This window comes from Giraffa tippelskirchi, chromosome 3, assembly GCF_054371585.1.
Source record: "Giraffa tippelskirchi isolate mGirTip1 chromosome 3, T2T-mGirTip1v1.2.pri, whole genome shotgun sequence".
Lineage (NCBI taxonomy): Eukaryota > Metazoa > Chordata > Mammalia > Artiodactyla > Giraffidae > Giraffa > Giraffa tippelskirchi.
In genome coordinates, this window is record NC_137277.1 from 69,849,520 (window position 1) to 69,877,395 (window position 27,876).

General features: G+C 37.3%; 1 protein-coding gene across 4 annotated transcripts in view; it reads right to left on the minus strand.

Annotated features, from left to right (window-relative positions):
- Nucleotides 1-1,777: 1,777 nt before the first annotated feature.
- WDR75 (WD repeat domain 75) overlaps nucleotides 1,778-27,876 on the minus strand; it is a 34,496-nt gene continuing 8,397 nt past the window's right edge. The window contains exons 5-22 of one of the 4 annotated variants that reach the window (XM_081579381.1): nucleotides 25,891-26,015; nucleotides 22,707-22,777; nucleotides 18,934-19,053; nucleotides 18,422-18,510; nucleotides 14,273-14,431; nucleotides 13,351-13,410; nucleotides 13,145-13,260; nucleotides 11,912-12,087; nucleotides 10,617-10,774; nucleotides 9,961-10,141; nucleotides 8,872-8,966; nucleotides 7,888-7,983; nucleotides 7,131-7,300; nucleotides 6,593-6,652; nucleotides 3,754-3,903; nucleotides 3,329-3,420; nucleotides 2,857-3,031; nucleotides 1,778-2,649 (exon numbers count right to left, since the gene is read on the minus strand). In XM_081579381.1, the coding sequence (XP_081435507.1) occupies nucleotides 2,611-2,649; nucleotides 2,857-3,031; nucleotides 3,329-3,420; nucleotides 3,754-3,903; nucleotides 6,593-6,652; nucleotides 7,131-7,300; nucleotides 7,888-7,983; nucleotides 8,872-8,966; nucleotides 9,961-10,141; nucleotides 10,617-10,774; nucleotides 11,912-12,087; nucleotides 13,145-13,260; nucleotides 13,351-13,410; nucleotides 14,273-14,431; nucleotides 18,422-18,510; nucleotides 18,934-19,053; nucleotides 22,707-22,777; nucleotides 25,891-26,015 (2,132 nt within the window). In that variant the 3' untranslated portion in view covers nucleotides 1,778-2,610. Of the gene's footprint in view, nucleotides 2,650-2,690; nucleotides 3,032-3,328; nucleotides 3,421-3,753; nucleotides 3,904-6,592; nucleotides 6,653-7,130; nucleotides 7,301-7,887; nucleotides 7,984-8,871; nucleotides 8,967-9,960; nucleotides 10,142-10,616; nucleotides 10,775-11,911; nucleotides 12,088-13,144; nucleotides 13,261-13,350; nucleotides 13,411-14,272; nucleotides 14,432-18,417; nucleotides 18,511-18,933; nucleotides 19,054-22,706; nucleotides 22,778-25,890; nucleotides 26,016-27,876 lie in introns of those variants that run through there. The other 3 variants (XM_081579382.1, XM_081579383.1, XM_081579385.1) reach the window with 3 other exon arrangements.

Here is a 27,876-nt window from a genome sequence, read left to right on the forward strand (position 1 = left end):
AAAGATAAACTCAAAATGGATTAAAGACCTAAACGTAAGACCAGAAACTCTAAAATTCTTAGAGGAAAACAGGCAGAACACTCAATGACATAAATCAAAGCAAGATCCTCTATGACCCACCTCCCAGAGTAATGGAAATAAAAACAAAATAAACAAGTGGGACCTGATTAAACTTAAAAGTTTTTGCACAGCAAAGGAAACCATAAGCAAGGTGAAAAGACAACCCTCAGAATGGGAGAAAATAATAGCAAACAAAACAACTGACAAAGGATTAATTTTAAAAATATACAAGCAGCTCATACAATTCAATGCCAGTAAAACAAACAACCCAATCAAAAAGTGGGAAAAAGATCTAAACAGACATTTCTCTAAAGAAGACATAAAGATGGCTAACAAACACATGAAAGATGCTCAACACCGCTCATTATTAGAGGAATGCAAAACTACAATGAGATATCACCTCCCACTGGTCAGAATGGCCATCATGAAAAAGTCTACAGACAATAAATGCTGGAGAGGGTGTGGAGAAAAGGGAATGCCCTTACACTGTTGGTGGGAATGTAAATTGATGCAGCTACTATAGAAGACGGTATGGAGATTCCTTAAAAAAACAGGAATAAAAGTGCCAAATGACCCAGCAATCCTACTCCTAGGCATATACCCTGAGGAAACCAAAACTGAAAAAGACACATGTATCACGTTGTTCACTGCAGCACTACTTACAATAGGTAAAACATGGAAGCAACCTAGATGTCCATTGACAGACGAATGGATAAAGAAGTCGTGGTACATATACACAGTGGAATATTACTCAGCCATAAAAAGGAACACATTTGCGTCAGTTCTGATGAGGTAGATGAACCTAGAACCTATCATACAGAGTGAAGTGAGTCAGAAAGAGAAAGATACAGTATTGTAATGCATATTTACGGAATCTAGAAAAATGGCACTGATGAATTTATTTTCAGGGCAGCAGCGGAGAGACATAGAGAATAGACTTACGGACATGGGGAGAGGGGAGGAGAGGGTGAGATATATGGAAAGATAACATGGAAACTTACATTGCCATACATAAAATAGATAGCCAACGGGAATCTGCTGTACGGCTCAGGAAACTTAAACAGGGGCTCTGTATCAATCTAAAGGGGTGAATGGGAGGGAGATGGGAGGGAGGTTCACAAGGGAGGGGATATATGTGTATACCTATGGCTGATTGATGTTGAGGTTTGACAGAAAACAACAAAATTCTATAAAGCAATTATCCTTCAATAAAAAAAAATCAAAAAGGAAAAAAACAATGTAATAAGTTAAAGCACAATAAAAAGACTTACAATGCTATTTTTTTTAAATAAACATTTGCCTGAATCTTGAAAGCCACATTCAGTTGGAACAGAGATCAGAAGAGAAAATAGAGCAGAGGCTCTAAGGGAGTGAATGGCTAAGAGCAAAATGTTCAAGCATACTCCATTTCCTATGTTCTTTTCTAGTAGCTCCTTGGCCAGAGACCTCAGTTCTGCCATCTTCTGACTACAAGTGATGTATTCAATGAAGCTAATGAATTAAGTGAAAGAAATAATTAAGAAAATACAAAGGCAATTTTAAGATCACAAGCTATACCCTCAAGAAGTTGAACTGAACCTCGAGATAGAACTTTCAACAAAATTACAATAGGATAAGTGCAGGAATCAAATCTGTAATCTTCATTTTTCCACACCCCTATCTGAAAAGAACAGAGCAAGGGACACTGTGTGACAAGAGAAAAAAAGATCCATAATTGTTCTGCTTTGTACCAATTTATTCAACAGTGTTTAACATCCATGAAAACCAACAAAACGACCAAATAACTGGAGTGGCCATAAAGAGACATGAAGGGACATTAAATGTACTATTTTCACCACCATAGTAGATAGTCAGTAGAAGACACTCTCTAAGTCTATAAATCGTATAGATGTTTAAGTGTATTATAGAAATATATAAGGTTACTCTCACTGAGTATTAATATAAAAGTGTAAACTCCCAAAATAGTAGAAATAGAATCTAAAACATAAAACATATTAAAAAAAAAAGCCACTTATAGCAAATCTGTGAACATTCCCTGAGATGTGCACTTATGATGTGTTCACTTGTTTTTGCATTAACATTTTAATATAGATTTTACAGAAGAGTATCATTGAATTGGAAAACTCCAAAGTGATTGTTATGTGCCTAAGCAGACACAGTAACATGAACAGAGTAACACTATCTCTTCTTATTGGCTCTAAGGCTGTCATGAACACCGTATTTACAAGTATAGTAGACACCTTCTCTGAAAGGTATGGGGTCAGATGATGTGCACTTAGTTTTTCAGATTTTAGGCAGCTTGTATTATATAACATCCTCAGTGAAGTCTGTGAAATACCACCATAATCACATCATTTCCCTAAATTTCTCTATGAGAAATATACAAGACAGATGAATCAAAACTGTAGAGAACCTCAGTTCAAGTCATACTTGGCCACCAAATGAATTCTGAAATTAAAACACTATCTACAAAACCTTAAAAAACTTCTTATATCTCCAAATTGCAGATAAGGGGGCTTACGCTGTGTAAGTTCAACTTCCAGCTCTCCTTTAAGGCTGACAGGTGACATGAGATGATGTATATGGCAACTGTAAAACATGATGTAAACACAACTTCATATTACCAGTTATTTAAAAGTAAAGCCTGTTTATATTTAACATCTCAAGTACAGAAATAACATTTAAATAGATTTGTGGAGTATCAACATACAACAAAAACGAATCAAAACACAACAGAGTGCAAAACCCTCCCTCATTCCGCAAGGCTTAAAGAGCAGCTATCCAGCTGTAGTCTACTTTCCTAAATTTTTTCAGTTCCTTTTCTTCTGATTTTGACAACTGATGTATAATGTCTTCTTCCAAATCTGTGTTATTTGTATCCTGGATCTTTTCAGTGAAATTATTTTCTTCATCTGAATCATCACTTTCTTTTTCTTCTTCCATATCGACATCATTAGGATTTTCTTCAGCACTTCAACAATAACAGAATAAAATGCAATAACTATTGAAAAAAATTTCTAAATAATAACTTTGTAATTTAAGATACTTATGAAAAAAATCATATGAACAATATTAATGAAAATTCTTGTTACTGAATACACTTTTTTTTTTACACTTTTATTTTATTTGACTTAGTAATTCTATACCCTGTAAATACAGGTTAAAGCTGAAAAAGAAACACAGGGAAAGAATTTCCTGATCAATGATATCACAAACCATCCTGTTTCTCAAAACAGAGTATCTGAACACATCTAATGAACTGCCTTACCTCTTAGTCTCCTTAGACAGCAGCAATGAGTTTACAAACATGGAGCAGAGGAAAGAAGCAGATGGCAGTACATGGGCTGGAGTGCGAAGAAGCTAGAGTAAAACCGAAAAACAGGGTTTCATTTGAAAAGAGGAAATGCCAAGGCTTTTATAGACACCAGGTTCTGTTGATGAAAAACCAAAGAACTCCTACTTTTACGCAAACAACCCCTTCTCCGACCCCATGAGAAATCCTAAATTTTATGCCATTTAGTTTGAGAATTAAAGTTGCACAATATACAAATGATTATCTAAACATTATTTGTTACAGATTGATTATACAAAAATTCCAACTTTAGTTAAAGTGCTTTGCTGCATGTAACCCATGTCCATAGGTACTGTCCATTTCAGTATTATGATAGACTTCTGTGATCAACAATGACTTACTTCACTAAGTGCAGGGACGTTTTCTGTTAAGGGCAGCTGTACCAGCTCCTTCTCCAAAGTTTCATTCAACTTGTCATTCTGTTGCTGCTGCCTGTGCTTTCCCAATAAGAAATAAAATGGGGTTGTTGGAAGACTTTCTTCTGCTAATAGCTGTAAGGGTTTAAGAACAGGGAAATAGTTTCAATAAAAAAGGAGGAACTGCCTCTGATCCAAGTATTACAGTAATAAAATAACACGGATGAAAGGAATTGTAGGTATTATCTTGTATGATTCTTTCACTTCACAAGTAAAGCAACTGAGACTAGTCCATTTACTCTGAGAAAAGCCAACAGTGGACACTTAGATGACAGAACAAAATGGACATCTACCCCTACTTCTTCCCCCAGTCCTACAAAGGGGTTTTCAAAAGGGCATAAATCTACAGCAATAAAGAAACTGGGTGATGTGGAAAGTGGAAAGCAGGCTGAAGGGTGGTAACTAACCTAGTAGACCCAAGAGAACAGGATTCTAAGCTGGTGGTGGAAAAAGCTAAGCACCACCCCAATTTATGCTGTGGTGGTGCTGGTTTAGTCACTAAGTTGTGTCCAACTCTTGTGACCCCTTGACTGTAGCCTGCCAGGCTCCTCTGTCCATGGGATTCTCCAGGTAAGAATACTGGAGTGGGTTGCCATTTCCTTCTCCAAATTTATGCTGTAGAATCTCACAATGCTCAAGAATTGGTACTAATAGTACCTCTGAAAAAAGCTAAAACAAACAAACAAACAAAACAACCAAGAAAACCAGTTAGCCCAGTTAAAGTCTATTTTGAGAGCTCTCAGATTTCCAGATCTCCTCCTCAGCCTCAGCAGAAGGCTGCCAGTTATGTTCCTTGAAGAGTAAAGCAAAGTGTGTCTTTGGACTGGACAGCTTGGTGTGTGGAGCGGTGAGGGTGGCTGCACAGCTGAAGGCAGTTGTGGTCCACAGAGGGTGCTTCTCACAATGCTGGCAGTCAGGTGACATCTTTCAGGCAAGAACTTGGAAGAAGTTTATCTGGGTAATAATGACCAGTCTAAGAGAAAAAGTTCTAAAAATAATGACTTCAGAGATTTTCTACTAATAGCTCAGTCAGCTAGTGGAGACCAGAGGTCAAGTTCCATCCAGGCGAACTTTCAACTGGTGATCTTGCTCACTTTTAATTAAAAGCAGACAGCCAAGAATCATCAGACTCTGATGAAAATCTCCAAAACAGATTGAAAATAAAAAACCTAATGGAAATAAACCATACAAGAGAGACAACAAACAAACCCCAAATATGTGTGTGTGTGTATATATATATACACATTAAGATCAGATGAAAAACAAGAAGAAATCTCTCATACTATAAAAAACGGGAGAAAAAGAATCACTTTCTAAAATACTATATATTTTGCTTAATGTTTATTATCTATACCTTCCTATTAGACTGTAACACTACAAATTTAGAGACTTGACCCTTCCATTCACTGATACCCCAAATGTCTAGAGCATACAGTAATGATCAACAAAAAAATGCTGAAGAATTCAATGAATTTTCAGAGAAAATGAAGTCAGGTTACAGACAAAGTTTAACAGTATCTTCAAAGTTCTAAGACAAAATGATTTTCAACCTAGAATTCTACATAACCAACCAATCAAATGGGAGAGAATAAAAACAAGTCCAAATCTGCAATGTCTTAAATTTACTTCCCATGCACCAACAGGGAGATATTTACCAAAGCAAAGGAGGAACCAAAGCAAGAGATAAACCACAGGATCTATTACAGTAGAGGTGACTGAATCCCCAGAATGGCAGCAAATGCAGATCCTAATATGACTACTATGCAGCAGGTTTTAGGTTTATAATAGGGAAATCAGTTCCGAATAAAGCAGGTCAGAGGCTCTTGAAAATATTTCTTCAAGACTCAGAATACCTAATATGAAAATCATGAGAGGACTTACACAACTAGGATAGAGTCTGGTGGTGAATTAGGTGCCCGCAATGCAGGAGACCTGGGTGTGATCCCTGGGTCGGGAAGATCCCTGGAGAAGGGAATGGCTGCCCACTCCAGTATTCTGGCCTGGAAAATTCCATGGACGGAGGAGCCTGGTGGGCTACAGTCCATGGGGTCGCAAAGAGTTGGACATGACTGAGCGACTAACACTCTCACTTTCACTGGATGAGAATAGGCAACTGAGCAAATGAAAAGATAAGCAATCATAAACTCCAGATAAAAGAAGCTGGTCACAAAAGGAAAAACCACCTGTTTGTTACCGCATGGCTTAGTTATGAATTGTGTTAACATTTTTAAGGAGGAACAGTGATCTAAGATAAATTTAAGATTTATCTATACTGGAAAGATTAGGGACAGAATGTATGTGGGTGTATGTTGTGTATCTGGGGGGAGGGGTGTGAAAGAAATTTCAACTTTAATAGATCACAATTAGAAAATACCAAATCTAATGCCTAGTTCTGAAAAATCCAGAATTAGCAATATAAACATGTTTCTTAGAGACAGGGAGGTAAATAAAAACTTCAACTAAAAAGTTGAGAGTATCTTTGAGGGTAATGGCACTTGGTGGTGAAGTTCAAGTTTTCTCACAAAAGTCTCATAAAATTATCTGATTCTTTGGATCACAAGCACATATTACTGATATTACAAATTAAAACTACATTTTCAAAACCCCTATGACATCAAATGAAGCAAGTAGTTTCTAAGTATATAATTTAAAACTCCACTTCAGGGCAGGTAAAACATTTTGTCATAGCTGAGTTCTGAAAGATCACCTGATCTTTGCAGGGAGGCAACGTGCATGATCTGAGCTACAAGTGAGCAGAACGTACCTGTTTGCTTGTGGGTGTGAGTTTCTCTTCTGGAGACTGTGTACTGAATGTCAACAAACTCTGAAAAGAGAGGTCAGTTAGTGATGCAAAATATAAACTAGATATTAAAGTTAGACAATGATGTCAACTTTTCATGCTGATATATATATGCTCACAGAAAATGTATTTAGTAACTGCTGTGACAGTTCTAAGACAGTTCTGAAAGATCATATATTAAAAAAAAAAATCAATTGATGGATCTAATTTAAGCCACTGATTTCTTTATAGTAAATCAAATACAAAATTTAAAAACAGCCCATTCTAAAAAATACAATTCAAAATACTCTATCTTTTAGATCATATCTTTTTTACTGTCACGGAATGAATGAATACAAGAAGGAGCCTTAAAGGTGGGGGCTAATATACTCCCACCAGTAATATGACTGTACTGAGCATATTAGATGATTTGGCAGTGGGTTGAGGTAGGTAGTGAGAGAAGGGGTAATAATAAAACTATTTCACATACTAAATGACCGCCTTTTCTGAGGTGGATGGTTACCTGTGATTTTGTTAGGAAGTAAAACTGGGATCTGTTCAGCCACTGGTAAGCTTCTGAGGTGAATGATTCAGGGACATCTCGGGGAACAAACACTCCCCACAAGACTTCCTCTCTGCAGATATTCTTTTGAATATACAGTGGCCTTGGCTCGCTAGGTTTAAATACAAACACTAGAGGAAAAAAAACCAGACAATAACATTTTGCCTGCAAAGGTTAGCTCTAGCCTCAGATTGGAGGACCACATTCACCCTGGGACTTACCCCATTGAGTAAATGGCCCAGGTCATGATTATTTTAGGCTTTGATTCAACAAGTATCTATGTGAATGCCTACTATATGTCAAGCAGGTTAGAACGAGGGCTTTGAAGATGAAAAAGAGAAAGAAAAATTCTTATTTCTGAGAGCAGGGCCAACTGCAGAAAACAGACAAAACACTACAGAAGTACTTTGTCTTAAGCTCTAGAACAGAGATCTGTGGAGCTTTAAGATCACAAAGAAGGAATGATTAAAGCTCCTTGGGGGGTTGGGGGTGGTTTGAAAATCCTTCAGAGAAGTGAAATCTCTCTTGGATTTTGAAGACCAAGTAAGAGATGACATGCTGAAAAATGAGGGATGTCCTCAAGTTGGAACTCAAGGAAGAGCAGTGGTCAGGCAAGTGGCTTCTGATCTGAAGTTAAGTTTAACTCAAATTACATTAAAGATGTTAAAAAGAAAATTTAGGTGACAGATTTCTTCTATCAAAGAATGTGTGTACTTACAGTCTGAACCCACAGAAGACTGAGCGATTGCAGCAATATTCTCTGAATTGGGATCAGGTTCCATAACTCTCACATTTAATTTCGTACTCCATTCCACTGGGGGAAAAAGGGATTCACTTCTAAGAAGAGATTTACCAAAAGCTTTCTTAAAGTAGGTACTCAATATTTATTGGGACAATCAATTTTATTATTCTTAGGGAGAGGGATTTTATGCTTCCAGATAATATACAGTCAACATACTGAAATTATCTGTGGAAATCTGCACTAAGACGAGGGGCAGGAAGGAAAAAAACAGAGTATTTCTTCCACATACAATGAAATGGTTATTATTTCAGTGCAACTATGGTCTGATGCTTTTCCACTACTGCTAAATGTGGGCAAAATGTTAACCAGCATCATTGTAGAGAATATAAAAAAGTTATAAACATTCATTACTACTAAGCAACCACTATGCCTTCCAAACATACTTGAATAAGTAAAATGCCACAGAGTCCATGTTTGGTAGGAGGACTGTTAATAGGCTCCATTCAAATTTAATGCTGACAGGGCACTGCAGGTTAATGTGCATTAAGAATTAGAGAAACTTTCCACAAATTGTTATGAGGGTGGAGAATATGGGGGGCAGCAGAGTCATCCACACTGAAGACACTGGGGAAAAAAGCGAGGACAATGGAAGTTGATGTTGAAAACTAGGCAATTTATAAACACAGCTGACCTTGAATAACACGGATTTGAACTGAGCGGGTACACATATACATAGACTTTTAAAACAGCAAATGTTACAGCACTGTTCAGTCCAAGGCTGGTTGACTCCACAGAGGGCTGTCTCTAAGTTATACGTGAATTTTTGATTGTGCAGAGGGTCAATGACCCTAACTCCGCATCACTCAAGAGTCAACTATAATCAAAGTCTATTATTACAGGCATAGCACTCCAAATTTTCCTATGTGCTCTGATATCACTTTATAGCAAAAAATATCTTACATGCACAACTGAGCAGATTCCAACAGCAGAGAATGCCATTTTCAGTGACACCAAGAAGATACTTGGAACAAGTCAATCTCCCAAAGCAAAGGTGCCTAGATTAATACAAAGAAGTTAACAATTTAGTTCTACCACATGGTTACAAAGGACTGCAGACTTCCCACCCTAAATTAAAACAAGGAAGGTAACAAGTTAGTTCTACCATACTCAGTTACAAAGGACTGCTGACTTCTTGCTTTATACTAAAACAAGGAAGGTAACAAGTTAGTTCTACCACACTCAGTTGCAGAAGACTGCAGACTTTCCGCCCTAGATTAAAACAAGGAAGATAACAAGTTAGTTCTACCACACTCAGTTACAAAGGACTGCAGATTTCCTGCACAGTACTAGTTTTGTGCAATGCAGACTTTTAGATACACACATATATTTTTGTTCATAATTATCCTGCAGAAAAAGGGGGTAAGGAGCACAAAAGGAAAGGTTTATACAGCTATTTTTTTTCTTTAGGAAAACAGATTTGACGACCAATTCTTTTCTAATATGCTGTACAGTATAGTAATTGGCACATATAGAGAATATGTATGTGAAACATACCAAGTTACTTAAAACCTTTTATGCTTTTTTTTTTGCCTCAAGAGGCAGATTTGCAATATGAATTGTGAAGTTTTATAAAGTAAATTCAGAATTAGATATGTTAAAATCAGAAACAATTGCCATTCTGTCCTCAAATGCTCAAGTGACCTGAAATAAAATGGAAGATATTATTTTTAATTCCCTTGCCATTATTAAAAATAATGAAGTTTGACCATAACGTTGCTTTTATGAAGATGCAGAGAAAGTAAACACTGTCTGCATCTACTGAGGCTTATGCATGGCATCTATTACTATGTAGTACAACCAAGAAAACTAATGCACATGGCTCATAAACACAGCATTTCGTAGCTTCCCAGTATTTTGATGAGCTGCTGGCACCACTGACACACAGCATGCCTTTGGAGAAAGCATAAATTATTATTAAAGTTTATGTAGAAAGACTTGTTTGAATTTAAAAAAATCCAGTAGTTTATACTCTCCCATTTATTTACCTACCTTATTTTCCCAGCTCGTTGACAAAATGTACATTTAAGTTCCCAAGTCTCTGAATCCCATATTGTAACTATTTCTTCAAAACTAACTGCTAGCAACGAGCCATCTTCAGAGAAACAACAGTTAGTTGCTTGGTATTTATGATAACTACCCACAAAGTCACAGGTCCAGCCAACAGCCTTTTCTGTGGAAATACAGAGCACAGACATAGTATAATGCTAGATAACATTTTAGGGAATTTATTAGACACACAGATTAAAAAACAGAGAAGCAACAAAAAACTTTCCTCCCCCAAATTTAGTTACAAATCATTGACTGATATGAAATTTGTATCCTTTCCAAGAGACCTTGGCCTTCCTCTAGTGGAACAGTAAAGGGAGTAACTGCAAAAGGGAGTAACTTTTTTTTTTTTAAACTCTTCCGTCACAGAACGGAGTAATTACCACACAATTAATCAAGAATGTCATAAAATAAGTAAAGATTTTGGAAAGAAGGAATGTAAAAATTTTATTTCTCAAATCATTTGAAATTAGGCAATGGTGTACAGAATTATAGTTGAAAAAATCCTCCCAGAATGGATATAATTTTCATGAGAGTTAAACATATCAATTCTTAAACTTGTATGCTATATATGCATATACTATATTTAAGCAACTTACTGTATATATCAGAATCATCTGTTAATGTCCACACTTTGAAGTGACCATCTTTACTTGCTGTAACCAACGTGGAGTTTTCAGATTTTTCTGCATTACAGAAACAGAGAGCTGTGATGCGGTCCTCATGTGGCATGTTAACCTTTGTATTAAGAACAAACCTAGTAGGAAGGAAACCAATTTATTTTTATACCAGGACAATATGATATACTATCATTGAGTATTAAGAACTCCTTACAAGTTGCACATTTTCCAATAGAATCTTTAAGAATAGGCAACTTATATATTACCACCCAGAATGACCAACAATTGAGTGCTCTGTCACTAACAGCCAAAAGACGCAAAGAGTTCCAGCACACTACCTCTGGCCTCGTGTAACTTACATTAACATAGATGATTACGTAGTGTCAACTTACTGGTACAGAATGAGTATAAAATAGGGGTCTGTCAAAACATGATACTTGAAAGGTACTACACTGAAGTACAGGAAAACTGTAGAACACATATACCTCACTATTTTGAAGAAAAGCAAAAAAGCAAATGGCTATAAAGCTCCTCCTTGTGGCAAGAAGGTACAGAAACAACCCTATCCATTTCAAACTGCCCTGGTCAGTATTTAATAAGTCACCCAAACTACCTCCCAGAGTTTGTTTCTGCCTCGACAGAACACTGGTGTGAATGAAAGGAACTCATGATAGCACTGTTTTCTAGAGTATCAGGGCAGTGGTCCTGTCTGGCTGACAGATTTTTAAAAAGTCCAGGTTATGCGAGTGGTATGGAGGGACTGTTCCCTCACCTGTAAAATGCAACAGCAGGCTTATCTTGTGAAGATTCATAAGATAACTGGCACAGAGCACTAAGCCTCGTTCTTGACAAGCAAGGACTTGATAAAACAGCTATTACAGCCATACTATGAGAAGCTTATCTAGTCGAACTACACCACACCACACTTCCACCACCTACAACTGTCATTTTCCCAAAGAAGGTAGAATAACATCAATAAAAGAGCCAAGGAATAAAGACAGCTGCATTCTAATCCTGGATTTGCCTGGAATTAGGTGTGTCCTCGGGGGGTGTCACTTCTCCATGTTTCCTCATTTATGCAATGAAGTGACTCATAACTTGGAGGACACCAATGCTTTCTCAGAGCAGAAAGCTTAAAGGCTTTATTAGAGGAGTAACACTTCCTTCATTTCTCTTAATATAAATGCATCAAAAAGACCAATAACTGAAACCACAAGCTAAAAAGTCAAATAATTTTCTGCTCTGAAATCAAACAGCTATATAGGTAATATTACCCTTGTGTTTTCTTATTATACATCCATAGTTTCATTTGCAACTCAAGCTCAGTTTCCTTCTCTTGACGTTGTTCCACCGTTGCAAGCCAATTTCCGTAGCAGCCAAATGCAGCCTTTGTTAGCTCAATTTGGATCAGACCAGAATCATTGATATATTCTTGCTGTATAATATCTAACTGATGGGTTAAAAAAAATCCAAAATTTTTATTAATGTAAATACGTAAATGTTAAAGCATTCAAGGAATATTAATTGACCACATCATAGACACCTTCTGGAATCGACAGTAATAGGCTTTTAGACAAAAATGAACTAACCATTACTTATGATCAAAATTGCCATTAAAAAATGAAGCATATAACAAATTCAGCAGTGATAATTTTTCAATGATCTTGAATTTTAGTAATGATTATGCTCCATTTATAAATTTTAGAACAGAACCTTAGATTACAGTAATGTTTTTCTTTTTGTTTCAAATAGTTTTATATAAAATCTCAAGACTAGATTTCACATCACTAGAAACAAAGAGAGCAAAAATAAAACCTACAATTTTTAATGAGTGAAAAAAGAACAATATGTAAACAGACGAACATTTCTAATTGTTTCCTTTATTCTATTTCCTCATCTACATCTACTTACTAAAAATATATTAAGTGTCTACTATTTCCAGGCATTGTACTAGAAATGTACAAAGATCAATAAGCTTTCTTTCTTTGAGAGGTTAAAAGGTGTTGGAGGGAAAGAGATAAAATGTTAGAGAGGCTGTAATAGAAATCTATAAAGGGTACTGTGGGGCACAAAAGAACAAGTGGAAAGTCGGGACTGCATTTATCAGCATTACAGAAAGTGTTGCTCTTTAATCTACCCTGAAAATTTTACCTTCAGTATGCACATATGACACTGTTTTGCACAAAACACAGACATGTCTGTGCTCTCAATCCACATATTCTCATATCTCACCCTTGTGACTCAAAGGTAGAGATGTGTGTAACAGTTAACTAGTGTTGTCTGAAACAATACAGTAAGAGCCTACACAATAGTGCTGACTGGCTTTTACAGGCAGACTTCATCTGCACCCATGGCCTCATTAGGATCATGCTGTAAACAACTGATAATACAATGTTTAAATAACACAGGCACAGAGTCTTAAGAAGTCACAAAAAGTTACCTGACCTCAGTGGGTGCTGTAAAAACTTTCACTAGTTTTAAGATTAGCTATTGCATCAAAATCTTACATTGTATAACTGTTTATCACTTTGGAGAGAATAAAACTGCAGGTGGCCAGGTTTCCCATTCAAAACCAAAGCTTTAGTTCTTGGGTCAACCATCAAACCGGTAAAGATACTTCTGTCTGCAAAAGAAGTGATGAACAGTAGCTGAAATCAGAAAGATATTCACTTTAAAAAATGTACACCATTCCACAGCCAAAGGTCTACAGTACCTTTCACCAGGCCTTGGATTACTGCAGACGCCTCAAGGTTTCGCTGAATGATTGTTATCTCTATGGGTAAAAACAAACAGTTCAACATAAACGAGTCAAATTTCAAGGCAAAAAAAAGGTGAATTTATATTCTTCTGATATATATCAGAATATAAAGACAATTGAGTATGTTCTTGGGGTGTGACTGGAGAGTTAGGACTCTAGTTAGGACTAAACTAGGGGTGGGATGAGGGCTTTTCATCCCACCTTTCATTCCCTGTTGGAACCTCTAAGTTTTCTGCTGTGACTATGACTACATTGAAAATGTTAATTCAGAAACTTATTTGCCCTAAAAAAGATGGTTACAGTTTACTTTGAAATGAATCACTGCACTAATGGATTGTTCAGCCATGCTCTCTGCTGAAGGGAAACAAAGCAGTGGGCTGTGGAATTCACATCTCAGCTGAGTTATAACAGGATAACTAAATGCTTTGGAGGAATCACAAGACTGCCTCCATTTCTGTCAAAATCCCACACTGAGATAACAGCTCTCACACTGAGATAATGGTTATACCAAAGGAAAACCTCACAGCATTCTTACGAAAATGCCATTATATTGTAAAAACACAAACGCCCATTTCAAAACCCTTCTTTTATTCCCCCAATCATCCCACAAGAAAAAGATCTTTAAATGTAAGTGGCACAACAATAACCAAATACACTTAGCCCTACACTCTCATAAACACAACTTTGGAAACGTAGGATTCTGGTGGCATCTAAGGGCAAGAAAAGGGTGGAGAAAAGATGAGAAATGGAAGAGAAAAAAATGCTGGTTAAATCCTATGCTACTGTTAGTTTGCTATTTTCCATTCCCTACAGACGCTAGCTAATTTATGACATTACACAAAATCATATTTCCTCACGACAACAAATTCAGACTTACTGTTATCGGAATGTGAGGTACAGAACAAATCCCCAGCTGGTGACACTGAGATATGTTCAATGGTAGCTCCTAAGCGGGGGAGGAACTCCTTATTCTTCTCTGCTGCCTCACGCCACTCTACGAGGACAGACTCACGGCCACCGCTCAGCAGACTGCTGCCTTCTCATCCACCCAAAGAAATGAAAAAGAGAAAAAATAGGAAGATACAATCAATGTTGTGATTTTTCCTATGTTAGAGAAATAAACTATTTAAAAAAACAGGCAAACAAGTGTCTTTATATCTTTTAATAAACTCACAAGACAAAAGATTTAAAGATCACTGATTCAGGGATTTTTTTTCTTGCCGCTAATATGTGACTACTTTGTTGCTGACCAATTCTGCCAATAACTAGAAAAACTGGGTAACACAAACATCCTCCAGGCCCAAATGGCTTCACTAGTGAACTTTCCCAAACATTTAAAGAAATAAACCAGTTTTACTCTTTTCCAGGTAACAAGAAAGAACACTTCCCAATTTGTTTTGAAGACCAGCATACTTCAGCACCAAAACTAGTACACTATTAAGAAAAGTACAAGCCAATTCCTTAACAGGCAAAAACTACCAAATGAAAACAGCAAGTTGAATCCAATGATACACTGAAAAGACAGGACATCACTGCAGGGTAAAGTTTATTGCAGCAATGTGAGGTTATTTTAACATTTGAAAAATAAACCAATGTAATGAACTCTACTTAAATAAAAGAAAAATAAATCATCAGTATTTTATTATAGACGCAGAGAACGTAAATGATATTATTCTCGACCCATAATAAAAACTCAGTAACCAAGTAGTTAGTGAGACGTTTAAAATTTCAACAAAACAACTTTCTACAAACTTGTTGTAGAAAATCTACAACAAGTAATTCAGTGGTGAAACACTGAAAACCTTTCCCCTGGTATGGTTGGGAACACCATACCACTTTTATTCAACATTAACCTGAGGTCCTAGAGCACTGAAATAAGAAAGCCTTAAGGATCAGAATGAAGTAACAAATTAGATGCTAACAAGGCGGATGAACCTAGAATCTGTTATAGTTAAGTAAGTCAGAAGGAGAAAAACAAATATAGTGTATTAACACGTATATATGGAATCTAGAAAAAGTGATATTGATGAACTTACTTGCAGAGAAGGAAAGGAGATGCAGATGTAGATACAGAATGGACTTGTGGATACAGCGGGGGAAGGAGAGAGTGAGATGAATGGAGAAAGTAGCATCAACATATGTGCACTATCGGATGTAAGATGGATAACTGGTGAGAAGCTGCTGTGTAGCCCAGGGAGCCCAGTGTGGTGCTGTGATGACCTGGAGGGATGGGATGGGGGCAGGGAAGGGAGGCTAGGGAAGGAAGGGATGTATCTGTAATTACACCTGATTTGCATTGTTGTATGGCAGAAACCAACACAACATTGTAAAAATTAAAAAAGAAAAGAAATTAACATGTGATACAGTATTATTAACTGAAGTACAGATTTTGTTCACATCTCACAAAATTTTACACCAGTGTCCATTATTTGTTCTTGTACCTTATTCAAGACTCTACATTGTCTTTAATTGCACTGAGCGGTGTCAGCTGCATGCAAAAAATTCTGGTGAATTCTTTTCACTTTTATTCTATTACAAATATTTTGTAATTTTCCTTGTTATGGCATCTTAGATATACTCCTCATTCAAAAGTGGACATTTAATTTCCCAATATATGGGGCTTTTTAAAGTAGCTTTGCTATTCATTTCTCATTTGAAAGATTCTCTGCAGTCACCCTCTGTGTTTTTTAGTCCTCTAACTTGATGAGGCTTTCAATGGCTAAGTCAAAGATCTCTCTTGGTAAAGGTCACACTGCACTTGAAGAAAACATGTGGGTTATTTTCAAATACCTTTTGATATTGATTAACATAATTCCACAGTAAAAAGAGAACAGACTGTATAATATCAATACTTTATGACTACAAAATTTCTGCACCTGGTCTTATGTCTCTGGATATATCTCCTAGTTTATAGTCTATGGGAACTTGAATAAAATTTGTATCCTACTGCTGTGTGAAAATTGTATTAATTTTAATTACATCAAATTGGTTCATAGTGCTTTTCAGGTCTACTATATTCTTGTACTCCTCTGTACATTCATTCTAATAATTTCTGAGAGTTTGATAATGAAACTCTAACTAAAAATCTTAATTTATTGACTTAAAACAGACAATTGTAATATATATGGTGACATTACATGTAACTTTGTTTCGTATTTTCCAGGTCTCCTGTCAATGTGTTATCTTATTTTCATAATTTAAAAAAAACCACAAAAATTAGATGCTCACAGACAGCACGACTGGGTTCAAAGTGGAGCCAAAACAGTTTATACAGTTAATATTTGCCCTAACTCATAAACGGTTCTAAAAACTGTTTGCACAGACAACTAATTTCTTTCTTCAATTAACTCATACATATTCAGGGTCAATTCTAACATTTCACTGACAACCATGTACTATATTACTTCTTGTTTACAAACATTCATGTGATTTAAAAAAATGACATCAAGAATTCAACTCTCTATTAGCCAAGATGATCTGCAGTACCTCCTGCATGAAAGCCCTGGTTCACAGTACAGGCACCTGGTATTCGTTTTTTGAGTGCCAACTAATCTAACTATGCCTTCTTCCCTAAACCCCTCCTGAAAAGGCCGATCCTGAATGTTCCAGGGCTTAAGGATAAGTAAGGCCATCAAGAAAGCTATCGGCAAGATGGGTAAGGACAACAAAAGAGAAAAGTCACAATGACAATATTTATCAGTTGATCTTGGTCCTGATTTGAGCAGGGGCCACAGCAAAGAAAAACAAACTGAGTAGGAAGGGCAAAAGAAACCACTTTGGGTCAGGAAAGAATAAAGACACTGCCTGGAACATCACAGATGCATATATACAAAATGCCACAAACACCCTCATTTGTATTCTGGGGGCTGGAGCGGGGGTGCAGTTAAAGACAAGACAGCCTATGTTTTTCATCCACAGGGTTAACACCCTCTTCATTTTCCTTTTGTGTCACAGCTGTACTCCTGCTGTACTACTTTAAGTGTATGAGGTGAGGTCCCACGCTTCCATATACCACTCCCCAAACCCCAAAATGAAAAGCACAAGTGGGCTGAGGATACCTTCTACCTCCCAAGGCTCCAGTGAGTTAAACCCAAGAAACTCTGTAGGAATCCAGAGCACATGGTACTAAGACTTGTCCTGGCCATCTCTAGGAAGACTTGCAGGAAGAAAATCCACTTTCTCCAGGTACATCAACTTCTGGAGCATCGAGCACCCCCTCCCCTGCATTGTTCGGAACCAGCCAAAATATAACGACATAATTTTCAGTACATAGGTGTTCAGTTCAATTCAGTCGCTCAGTCGTGTTCGACTCTTTGCAACCCCATGAACTGCAGTACGCCAGCAGGGATGCTAAAGTAACCAAAGACAAAATGTACCCCAAATTTCTGTTGAAGGTCATCCTATTTCCAAGGGGGTATTTTTACTCATTATAGCCACTCTCACGCAGCTTAAATGGAACGAAGGACTGAATTAACTTCAAACAGTGAATGTGGTGATCTTATAGGTGAAAAAAGAAACTTTTGAACTAGATCTAGGTCCAAATTGAGCTTACTAGCCATGTGACCTTTTAAGCAAGTTAGTTCTCAACTATAAAGCTCATTTATGTCATCTGTAAAATGAGAATAAAGGTGCCTATTATTTTTGGAGTCAACGATTAAATGAGATAATGGATGTGAAGCATCAGCAGTCACTTTCTCTTGATAAACTATAGTTATGGACAACAAGCACTTGACAATGTGCACATACATTAAAACAAAAAAGTAATATAATTTAAATAGGTTTATATTAACAAGGGCCTTTATGACAGGTGTACACTTTGATACTGTGAAGGGCTTTGAAACCTTAAGCAAATGGTATTGTGCAATAAGCATTGTGCTAACTGTGCCTAAAACATGGGTAATATATGAGTGCTTAAAATTCATTTGGCCCAGGCAATTCTAAATCTTTCAAACTATAAATACAGTGAATTAAAATACTTGGTTCACACATTTCAAAAGTTCATTTTAATTATTAAATCTGCACTTACCTGTCACTGAAAAAGCCAAATCCATAACCAAATCATGATGCCAATGTAAACATGTATATGTATATTTCTTTTCATCATCAAAATTCCTCCTGTTGGAGAAAACCAAAATTCTTATATGTTTATCAAGCTCACTAGTTTAAATGTGCAAAAAGAACACTTTCTATCTCTAAACCAGACACTTCTGCAAACAACAGGCCATCATAGTATCCGACTAGTTCCATATTCACTGTTGTTACTCTTTCCATTTTACTTAAAGGCTGACAAAAAGCTCTCTTATAGATATAATGCACTTTTTCACTCCTAGCGCCCAGGGTGGAAATCTTAAAATAGTCAGTCTGTGCAACGAAGAGTACAGTAATGTAAGAAAGGGAGGACGCCAGCAAAACCTCAAATCTACTATGAGCTGCTGCTTTTCGGTTCTGTCCTTCTCCCTGCACCCCGGTATACCCCTACTGTGCAGAACTAATCCAGAAGAAATAAGTGACCGTCAAGCTCTCCAAGAGTAAACTGACCAGAGACGGATTTTGCCATCCTTGTGCCCAGTTGCTATGCAATCCTCCTTTGGGTGACAGGCTACACATGTAAAGTTGTTCCTAGCGTGTTTCTTATTTCTTGATGATGATAAGGTAAACCTAGAAGAAAAAAATTTTACCTTGATTATTAAACACTTGGTGGGTGTGATACGGTTAGGTAAAAAGGAGGTCCATTCTTATCAAGCCAAACTGGTGAGCTCTCAGAGTGCACTGAACATAAATGTATGATTTTTAAGAAAAACTGTGACCAGGAATCATGAATTGTGTTTTATAAACATTTATTATTACACAATATAAACTTCATGTGAATAACATTCTACCATAATAACGTATCTATGGAGGCCACTGAGAGTGAAGTAAAGAATGACAGTCCTTTTTGTGGTTTTCTACCTGGCCAAAGTTTGTTAAAATTTCTTGTTTAAGCTAAGTTTTTAGTATTACGTATGGATATGCCTAAGACATTATATCTGAGACAACTGGATAATTTGTTCAAAGATGTCAGATCATTATCATACTGCAAAGGAAAACAAATGTTAATCTTAGGCAGGGTTAAAGAGGACAGCGTCATTTGAAGAGTGACTTCTCATGCTTAGCACTGTGTTGCTGTGTGCTGCGCTCAGTCCTGTCTGACTCTTAGCAATCCCACAGACTGTAGCCCACCAGGCTCCTCTGTCCATGGGATTTTCCAGACAAGAATACTGGAGTGGGTTGCCATTTCCTTCTCCAGGGAAACTTCCCAATCCAAGGATCAAACTCACGTCTCTAGTATCTCTTGCACTGGCCGACAGATTCTTTACCAATGTGCCACCTGGGAAGTCCCATGCTTAGCACTAGCCTCTTTAAATATATTATCTCATTCATCCTTACAACTCTATTCAGTTCAGTTGCTCAGTTGTGTCTGACTCTGCGACCCCATGGACTGCAGCACGCCAGGATGCTCTGTCCATCACAAATACCAGGAGCTTACTCGACTCATGTCCATTGAGTTGGTGATGACATCCAACCATCTCATCCTTTGTCGCCCCCTTCTCCTCCCGCATTCAATCAATTCCAGCATCAGTCTTTTCCAATGAGTCAGTTCTTCGTATCAGGTGGACTTCAGCTTCAGCATCGGTCCTTCCAATGAATATTCAGGACTGACCTCCTTTAGGATAGATGGGTTTGATCTCCTTGCAGTCCAAGGGTCTCTCGAGAGTATTCTCCAACACCACAGTTCAAAAGCATCAATTCTTCAGCACTCAGCTTTCTTTATAGTCCAACTCTCACATCCATACAAGACTACCAGAAAAACCATAGCTTTGACTAGATGGACCTTTGTCAGCAAAGTAATGTCTCTGCTTTTTAATATGTGGTCTAGATTGGTCACAGCTTTTATTCCAAGGAGCAAGTGTTTTTGAATTTGATGGCTGCAGTCACCATCTGCAGTGATTTTGGAGTCCCCAAAAATAAAGTCTGTCACTATTTCCACTGTTTCCCCATCTATTTGCCATGAAATGATGGGACAGGATGCCATGATCTTAGTTTTCTGAATGTTGAGCTTTAAGCTAACTTCTTCACTTTCCTCTTTCACTTTCATCAAGAGGCTCTTTAGTTCTTCTTCACTTTCTGCCATAAGGTGGTGTCATCTGCATATCTGAGGTTATTGATATTTCTTCCAGCAATCTTGATTCCAGCTTGTGCTACATCCAGCCTGGCATTTCACATGATGTACTCTGCATGTAAGTTAAATAAGCAGGGTGACAATAACCTTGTCGTACTCCTTTCCCGATTTGGAACCAGTCTGTTGTTCTATTGCTTTTGAACTGTGGTGTTGGAGAAGACTCTTGAGAGTCCCTTGGACTGCAAGGAGATCCAACCAGTCCACCCTAAAGGAGATCAGTCCTGGGTGTTCATCAGAAGGACTGATGTTGAAGCTGAAACTCCAATACTTGGGCCACCTCATGAGAAGAGTTGACTCATTGGAAAAGACTCTGATGCTGGGAAGGATTGGGGGCAGGAGGAGAAGGGGACGACAGAGGATGAGATGGCTGGATGGCATCACCGACTCGAAGGACATGAGTTTGGGTAAACTCCAGGAGTTGGTGATGGACAGGGAGGCCTGGCGTGCTACAATTCATGGGGTTGCAAAGAGTCGGACATGACTGAGCGACTGAACTGAACTGACTGTTGTTCTATGTCCAGTTCTAACTGTTGCTTCCTGATCTGAATACACATTTCTCAGGAGGCAAATAAGGTGGTCTGGTATTCCCATCTTTTGAAGAATTTTCCACAGTTTGTTGTGATCCACACAGTCAAAGGCTTTAGCATAGTCAATAAAGCAAAAACAGATGTTTTTCTGAAACTCGCGTGCTTTTTCGATGATCCAACGGATGTTGGCAATCTGATCTCGGGTTCCTCTGTCTTTTCTAAATCCAGCTTGAACATCTGGATGTTCATGGTTCACATTCTGTTGAAGCCTGGCCTGGAGAATTTTGAGCATTACTTTGCCAGCGTGTGAGATGAGCGCAACTGTGCGGTACTCTGAACATTCTCTGGCATTGCTTTTCTTTGGGATTGGAATCAAAACTGACCTTTTCCAGTCCTGTGGCCACTGTTGAGTTTTCCAAATTTGCTGGCATATTGAGTGTAGCACTTTCACAGCATCATCTTTTAGGATTTGAAATAGCTCAATTGGAATTCCATCACCTCCACGAGCTTTGTTCGTAGTGATGCCCACTTGACTACGCATTCCAGGATGTCTGGCTCTTGGTGAGTGATCACACCATCGTGATTATCTGGGTCATGAACATCCTTTTTGTGTAGTTCTTCTGTGTATTCTTGCCACCTCTTCTTAATATCTTCTGCTTCTGTTAGGTCCATACCATTTCTGTCCTTTATTGTGCCCATCTTTGCATGAAATGTTCCCTTGGTATCTCTAATTTTCTTGAAGAGATCTCTAGTCTCTCCCATTCTATTGTTTGCCTCTATTTCTTCGCAATGATCACTGAGGAAGGCTTTCTAATCTCTCCTTGCTATTCCTTGGAACTCTGCATTCAAATGGGTGTATCTTTCCTTTTTTCCTTTGCCTCTAGCTTCTCTTCTTTTCTCAGCTATTTGTAAGGCCTCCTCAGACAACCATTTTGCCATTTTGCATTTCTTTTTCTTGGGGATGGTCTTGATCACTGCCTCCTGTACACTGTCACGAACCTCCATTCATAGTTCTTCAGGCACTCTATCAGATCTAAACCCTCGAATCTGTTTGTCACTTCCACTGTATAACTGTAAGGTATTTGATTTAGGTTATACCTGAAGAGTCTAATGGTTTTCCCTACTTTCTTCAACTTAAGTCTGAATTTTGCAATAAGGAGTTCATGATCCCCATTTAATGGTATCATCCCCATTTAAAATGTATGTTAATCTGAAGTGCAAGGAGGTTCAATGAACTAATTTGAATCATGTTAAGCCCAGATATCCGAAAGCTTATATTCATTCCTACAGCCATAAAATGAATGAGGATCATCTAGAAAAGACTTTGGAAACCACATCCCAATTCTGACGGCAGAATCTATGTGTGGATGGGGTTTTAGGGAGACAAGCTACCTAGGATTTTGTGCCTAATAATTTTAACTCACTGTGGATTAAAAATTCTACCTTTATATCTTGTGGTTTCGTAATTTTAACATGGTATAGAAATATTTTTGGGTCACAGGATGAATAAAATTAAGATGAACTCTTGAGTAAATAAAATAAAGCTATCAAAAAGGAATTCTTACCTTGTTGTTGTTTTCTTTTTGAAAAAATAAACAGACAAGTAGAAGTCCCGTACTGCAGCAACATACTCCCCCTGGTATTGCAAAGAGAAGATAACATTCATAAAAACAGTTAATACCCTTTAAAAACAAACATTCTCATCACAACAGTTAACACAGCAACAAAACTGTGTTGCTGATTAAGACTATATTAATGTGAAACGCTATATTACAGTTTAACAATAGAAAGGAAAGGACGTGCAGTTGCTTAGTCAACTCTTTGTGACCCCATGGACTGTACCCCACCAGGCTCCTCTGTCCATGGGGATTCTCCAGGCAAGAATACTGGAGTGGGTTTCCATGCCCTCCTCCAGGGGATCTTTCCAACCCAGGTCTCACACAGTGCAGGCAGATTCTTTACCATCTCAGCCACCAGGGAAGCCCAAGAATATTGGAGTGGGTAGCCTATTCCTTCTCCAGGGGAACTTCCCAAACCAGGAATTGAGCCGGAGTCTCCTGCGTTGCAGGCGGATTCTTTACCAGCATGATTATTGTATGGAAAGGATACTCCTACTTTTACAATAATCAGAAAATTAAAGATGAATGTAGGTCCTATATCCTATAACTAGACTCTCAAACTTTAAGTATAATGATTAAAACTTTTTCTACTATGGCATAATTTATACACAGTAAAGTGCAATGTCTGACATGTATATAACCATGTAACTACCACCACAATCAAGATTTAGGCCATTTTCTTCGCCTCAGGAGGGCTCCTTTTTTCTTTATTCCAGTCAATCCCCAATGCCCCTACCCCTGCCAGCTATCACCATAGCTTACCTCTCAGCCTGTTCTATAACAGAATGGTAAATATTAGGTTGATGCAAAAGTAATTGTGGTTTTGCATTGTTGAACTTTGCCATTTGATATTGGAATACATTCTTAAATAAATGTGGCTATGTTATACATCATTTTAATGCATATTTCTCACTTTTTGTTTTTTGCTAATGACTTACTGCTTGCTGTTTATACTTATTTTTAGACTATAGAAATGGTATTAAACGAAAAGCAAATTTACGTGATTCTCTTATTTGAGTTCAAAATGGGTCATAAAGCAGCAGAGACAACTCACAATATCAACAACGCATCTGGCCCACGAACGACTACTGAATGTACAGTGCAGTGGTTGTTAAAGAAGTTTTGCAAAGATGAGAGCCTTGAAGTTGAGGAGGGTAGTAGCTGGCCATTGGAAGCTGACGATGACCAACTGAGAGCCATCATCAAAGCTGATCCTCTTATAACTACATAAGAAGTTGCCAAAGAACTCAATGTCAACCATTCTATGGTCGTTCGGTGTTTGAAGCAAATTGGAAAGGTGAAAAAGGTCAATGAGTAGGTGTCTCATGAGCTGACCAAAAAGGAAAAAAAAAATATAGATATATATATATACTTTTTATTCTATGTAACAACGAACCATTTCTTGATCTGTGACATACGAGGAAAAGTGGATTGTATACGACAACCAGCAATGACCAGCTCTGTGGGTGGACAGAGAAGAAGATCTAAAGCACTTCCCAAAGTCAAAATTGTATCAGAAAAAGGTCATGGCCACTGTTTGGTGGTCTGCTTCCTGTCTGATCCACTACAACTTTCTGAATCCCAGTAAAACCATTACATCTGAGGAGTATGCTCAGCAAGTTGATGAGATGCAGTAAAAACTGCAATAACTGCAGTTGGCATTGGTCAACAGAAAGGGCCCAATTCTCCCCCAAGACAATGCTTGACTGCACATCACACAAACAACACTTTAAAAAATGAATGATTTAGGCTATCAAGTTTTGCCTCATCCACTATATTCACCTGACCTCTTGCCAACTGACTACCACTTCTTCTGGCATCTCAACAATGTTTTGCAGGGAAAATGCTCCACAACTAGCAGGAGGCAGAAAATGCTTTCCATGAGTTTGATGAATCTTGAAGCATGGATTTTTATGATACAGGAATAAGCAAACTTATTTCTCGTTGGCAAAAATGTGTTGATTGCAGTGGTCCCTATTTTGATTAATAAAGATGTATTTCAGCCTAATTATAATGATTTAAAATTCATGGTCTGAAATCGCAATTACTTTTGCACCAATCTAATACATCCCAATGGTAGCTCAATATCACCTTTCTGAGATTCACCCATGCTCTTATATGTATCACTAGTTCCTTTTCATTGTGAAGCAGCACCCAGTGAATGCATATGTATTACAAATCATTTATTCTCTTACTGATGCACACTTTCTCGTACATGTCATTTTGTGGCCATGCTTTCATGTTGCTACCTATAAGCAGGACTGCTGGGTCACAGTAAAGGCACATGTTTAACTTCAGCCCATATTTAGCCACCACTCAGTACTGTCACTATCTGTTCTAGTGGACGTGAAGTAGTATCTCATTGTGCTTTTAATTTGTATTTAACTGATGACTATGATGCTGAAGAGTAATGACGTTTATAACGTTAAAAGTGTTTTCTCTAAGAAATTAACCCTTTTCAGAACAAAGCCAAAATAATGTTACAAAACTTAAGACTAAAGAAACAAGCCATCACAATGATATCTAGGGGCTTTCTATGGTACTTGATTTGATAGCTAAATAAATTATGGTATGAACATCATACAGTTACTGTTTCAGATAAAAATTTAAGTATACCCATGCTGCAATGCTAAGTGAAGAAAAAAAGAGATAAAGCCCTCAGATAATTATTCAGTTTGGGAAGTTATTTTATACATATTTAAGAAAAAGTCTAGAAAAAGATTCCTCAAATATTATCGCTTGTGAGATTTCATTTCTTTACTTTCCTGTAAAGGCATATTATTTATAGACACGGAGGTCATATTTTCAAAAGACACATATCTATAAGCAAAGGATTTAAGTGGCTTTTACGTGGTATAGGCTAAGAAGTACAGAAAAAAATGTCACACCATTGATTTTTCTAAACAATTACAGAGTTTATAAGAACAGTAAGACACAATATACAAAATGAGAATGGCCCTAAAAAAATCTATACCACAAACATATGCTAAAGCCACAAGACAGTTAGTTACTAACAAAGGCACTGTAACTCAAGGCAATATTAAATGACTATAACATAAAATATTCAGAGGAAAGACTGCAGGAAAGAGATTTTATGTGCACAAAAGAAAACCAACAAAGCAAATTTTACCTCATTTCCAAAGGCAATGCACTTGGGTGACTGGTTGACGTAATCCAAAACAAAGGAGAGCTCCTTAGCTTCTATTTCTTGACTTGATGATTTTGGTAGTTTCACTGAAGCCAGCTGAAAGACATCTAGCCAAAGGCAGCTATATTAACAGAAAGCCTCTCCAGAGAAAGCATGTGCGTTTGTTCATATAAAACCGTTTATTAGAACTCCAGAGCTCACTTGATGCCAAGATCATAATTCTAGGCTATCTGAACAAGCTGTACTCTTCACTTGAATATACAAGTTTTAACAAAATTCTAATCTCACAACTGATTTATGTATACACACAAACATCATATATGTAGAAATAGGAAACAATTTCTTTCACTGGTGCATTTTGCTTTCCAAAGTGCTGAGACGAGCTTTAACATGGAGACAGAATATGATATAGTGGTGAAATGAGCAGCCACAAGCAACAAATCATCTGCGAGTTTTCAGAAATGCTATGGACTTGCCACACATACACACAATAAATCTTTTCTATAAATTGGCATGCTTTTCTCTTTGCATTCTGTTAAAATAGCTTCTCCTTAAGAGGCAACAGTTATATTTCACTACACTATTTCTTCCTTATCCTCTACCAGGGAAGGCCCCCGACTTTATAACGAATACAGAATTCTGTAACACATTGATCTACTATTTTCTTGTTTTCCAGTCGTTCTTACAGCCTTTTCAGTCATCTCAAACTTTATACGCCTAAATCCTAAACATGTATTTTCTTTTCTAAAGTTAAGTCTTCCCCAACACTGCCCACTTCAACTGAGGAATCATGGGGTGAGTATGGGGAGTGGCTACCAAACTAAGTGATGAGCAAAGCCACCTAGGAAGATACAAAAAATGCTCATTCCTAGACCAAATCTCAGACCCAGTGTATCGGAGTTTAGAAACATGAATTTTTTAATAAGTATACAGATTAAGAATTAACACAGACATTAGGAATTCACATATTTATCTACAGGGAGACCCTAAATACTGAAAAGTGCTATTTTAAACAGTCACCTGATAAGGCAACAATCATTTTAAGAAATATATTACCATTTCCAGAACATTTTTTGAAATGTCCCTTAGAGATGGGTTTATAGGCCACATAAGAAAAGTCATAGCTTTTTATTCTTTCATGTCACATTTTTGATAGATAAAAATATTACTCCTTAACATGGTTGGTACCAAATGACTTCTAGCTAAAAAGGATTTCGCTTTCACAGTTGTGACTATTCTCAAGTTACTTAAAAGTCCATGATATTAATAATCTGCAAACTGTTTCAACAAAAGAAACAACAACCCCCCTCCTAAATCCCCAAAATCTAACTATTAACATCCCCCTGAAAACAAACCAAAAATCCCCCCAAAACTTCCAAACCACCCCACCATGGAAAGGATTACTTAGTTAATGAGTTGTGAGCCAATCTAGCTGACCACCCAGTAATAAATTTAAAGCTGCTCTGTACTTTGAATTCTGAATACAGCTCAATTTTAAGGAGGACAAACACAGGTTGCACTAGGATTCTTGAAGTCTGAGATTAGAAAAATGTTTTGGATATATTCTTTATATCAATGTTGGGGTATTAAACTTACTGCTAAAGGATAATTACTTGAAACCACTGAAGATATTCTAGATTTCCTAAAATGCTCGGAAACATGGCAATTTCAGTGAATAATGTTCCAATGGTAACTAAAATATAAAAATAATTTAGCCACTCTCTTAGTTGCTAATAATTTGTTTTCTATACCATTTCTTCCAGATTCAAGGTCAACAAATGGGTGTGTCTGAGGATGAGTAAAATGATAGTGATGCTTAAAAATGACATTTAGTGCAGTAGCAAGACACACCTAGCTCAAAATAGCTTTAAAAATTAGAGTTAGGTTGTCCATTATCACAACCTATTTTAAATAATCATTCCCTCATCAATACTTCAGAAAGTAATACAAACCCTCCCCCAAATGACT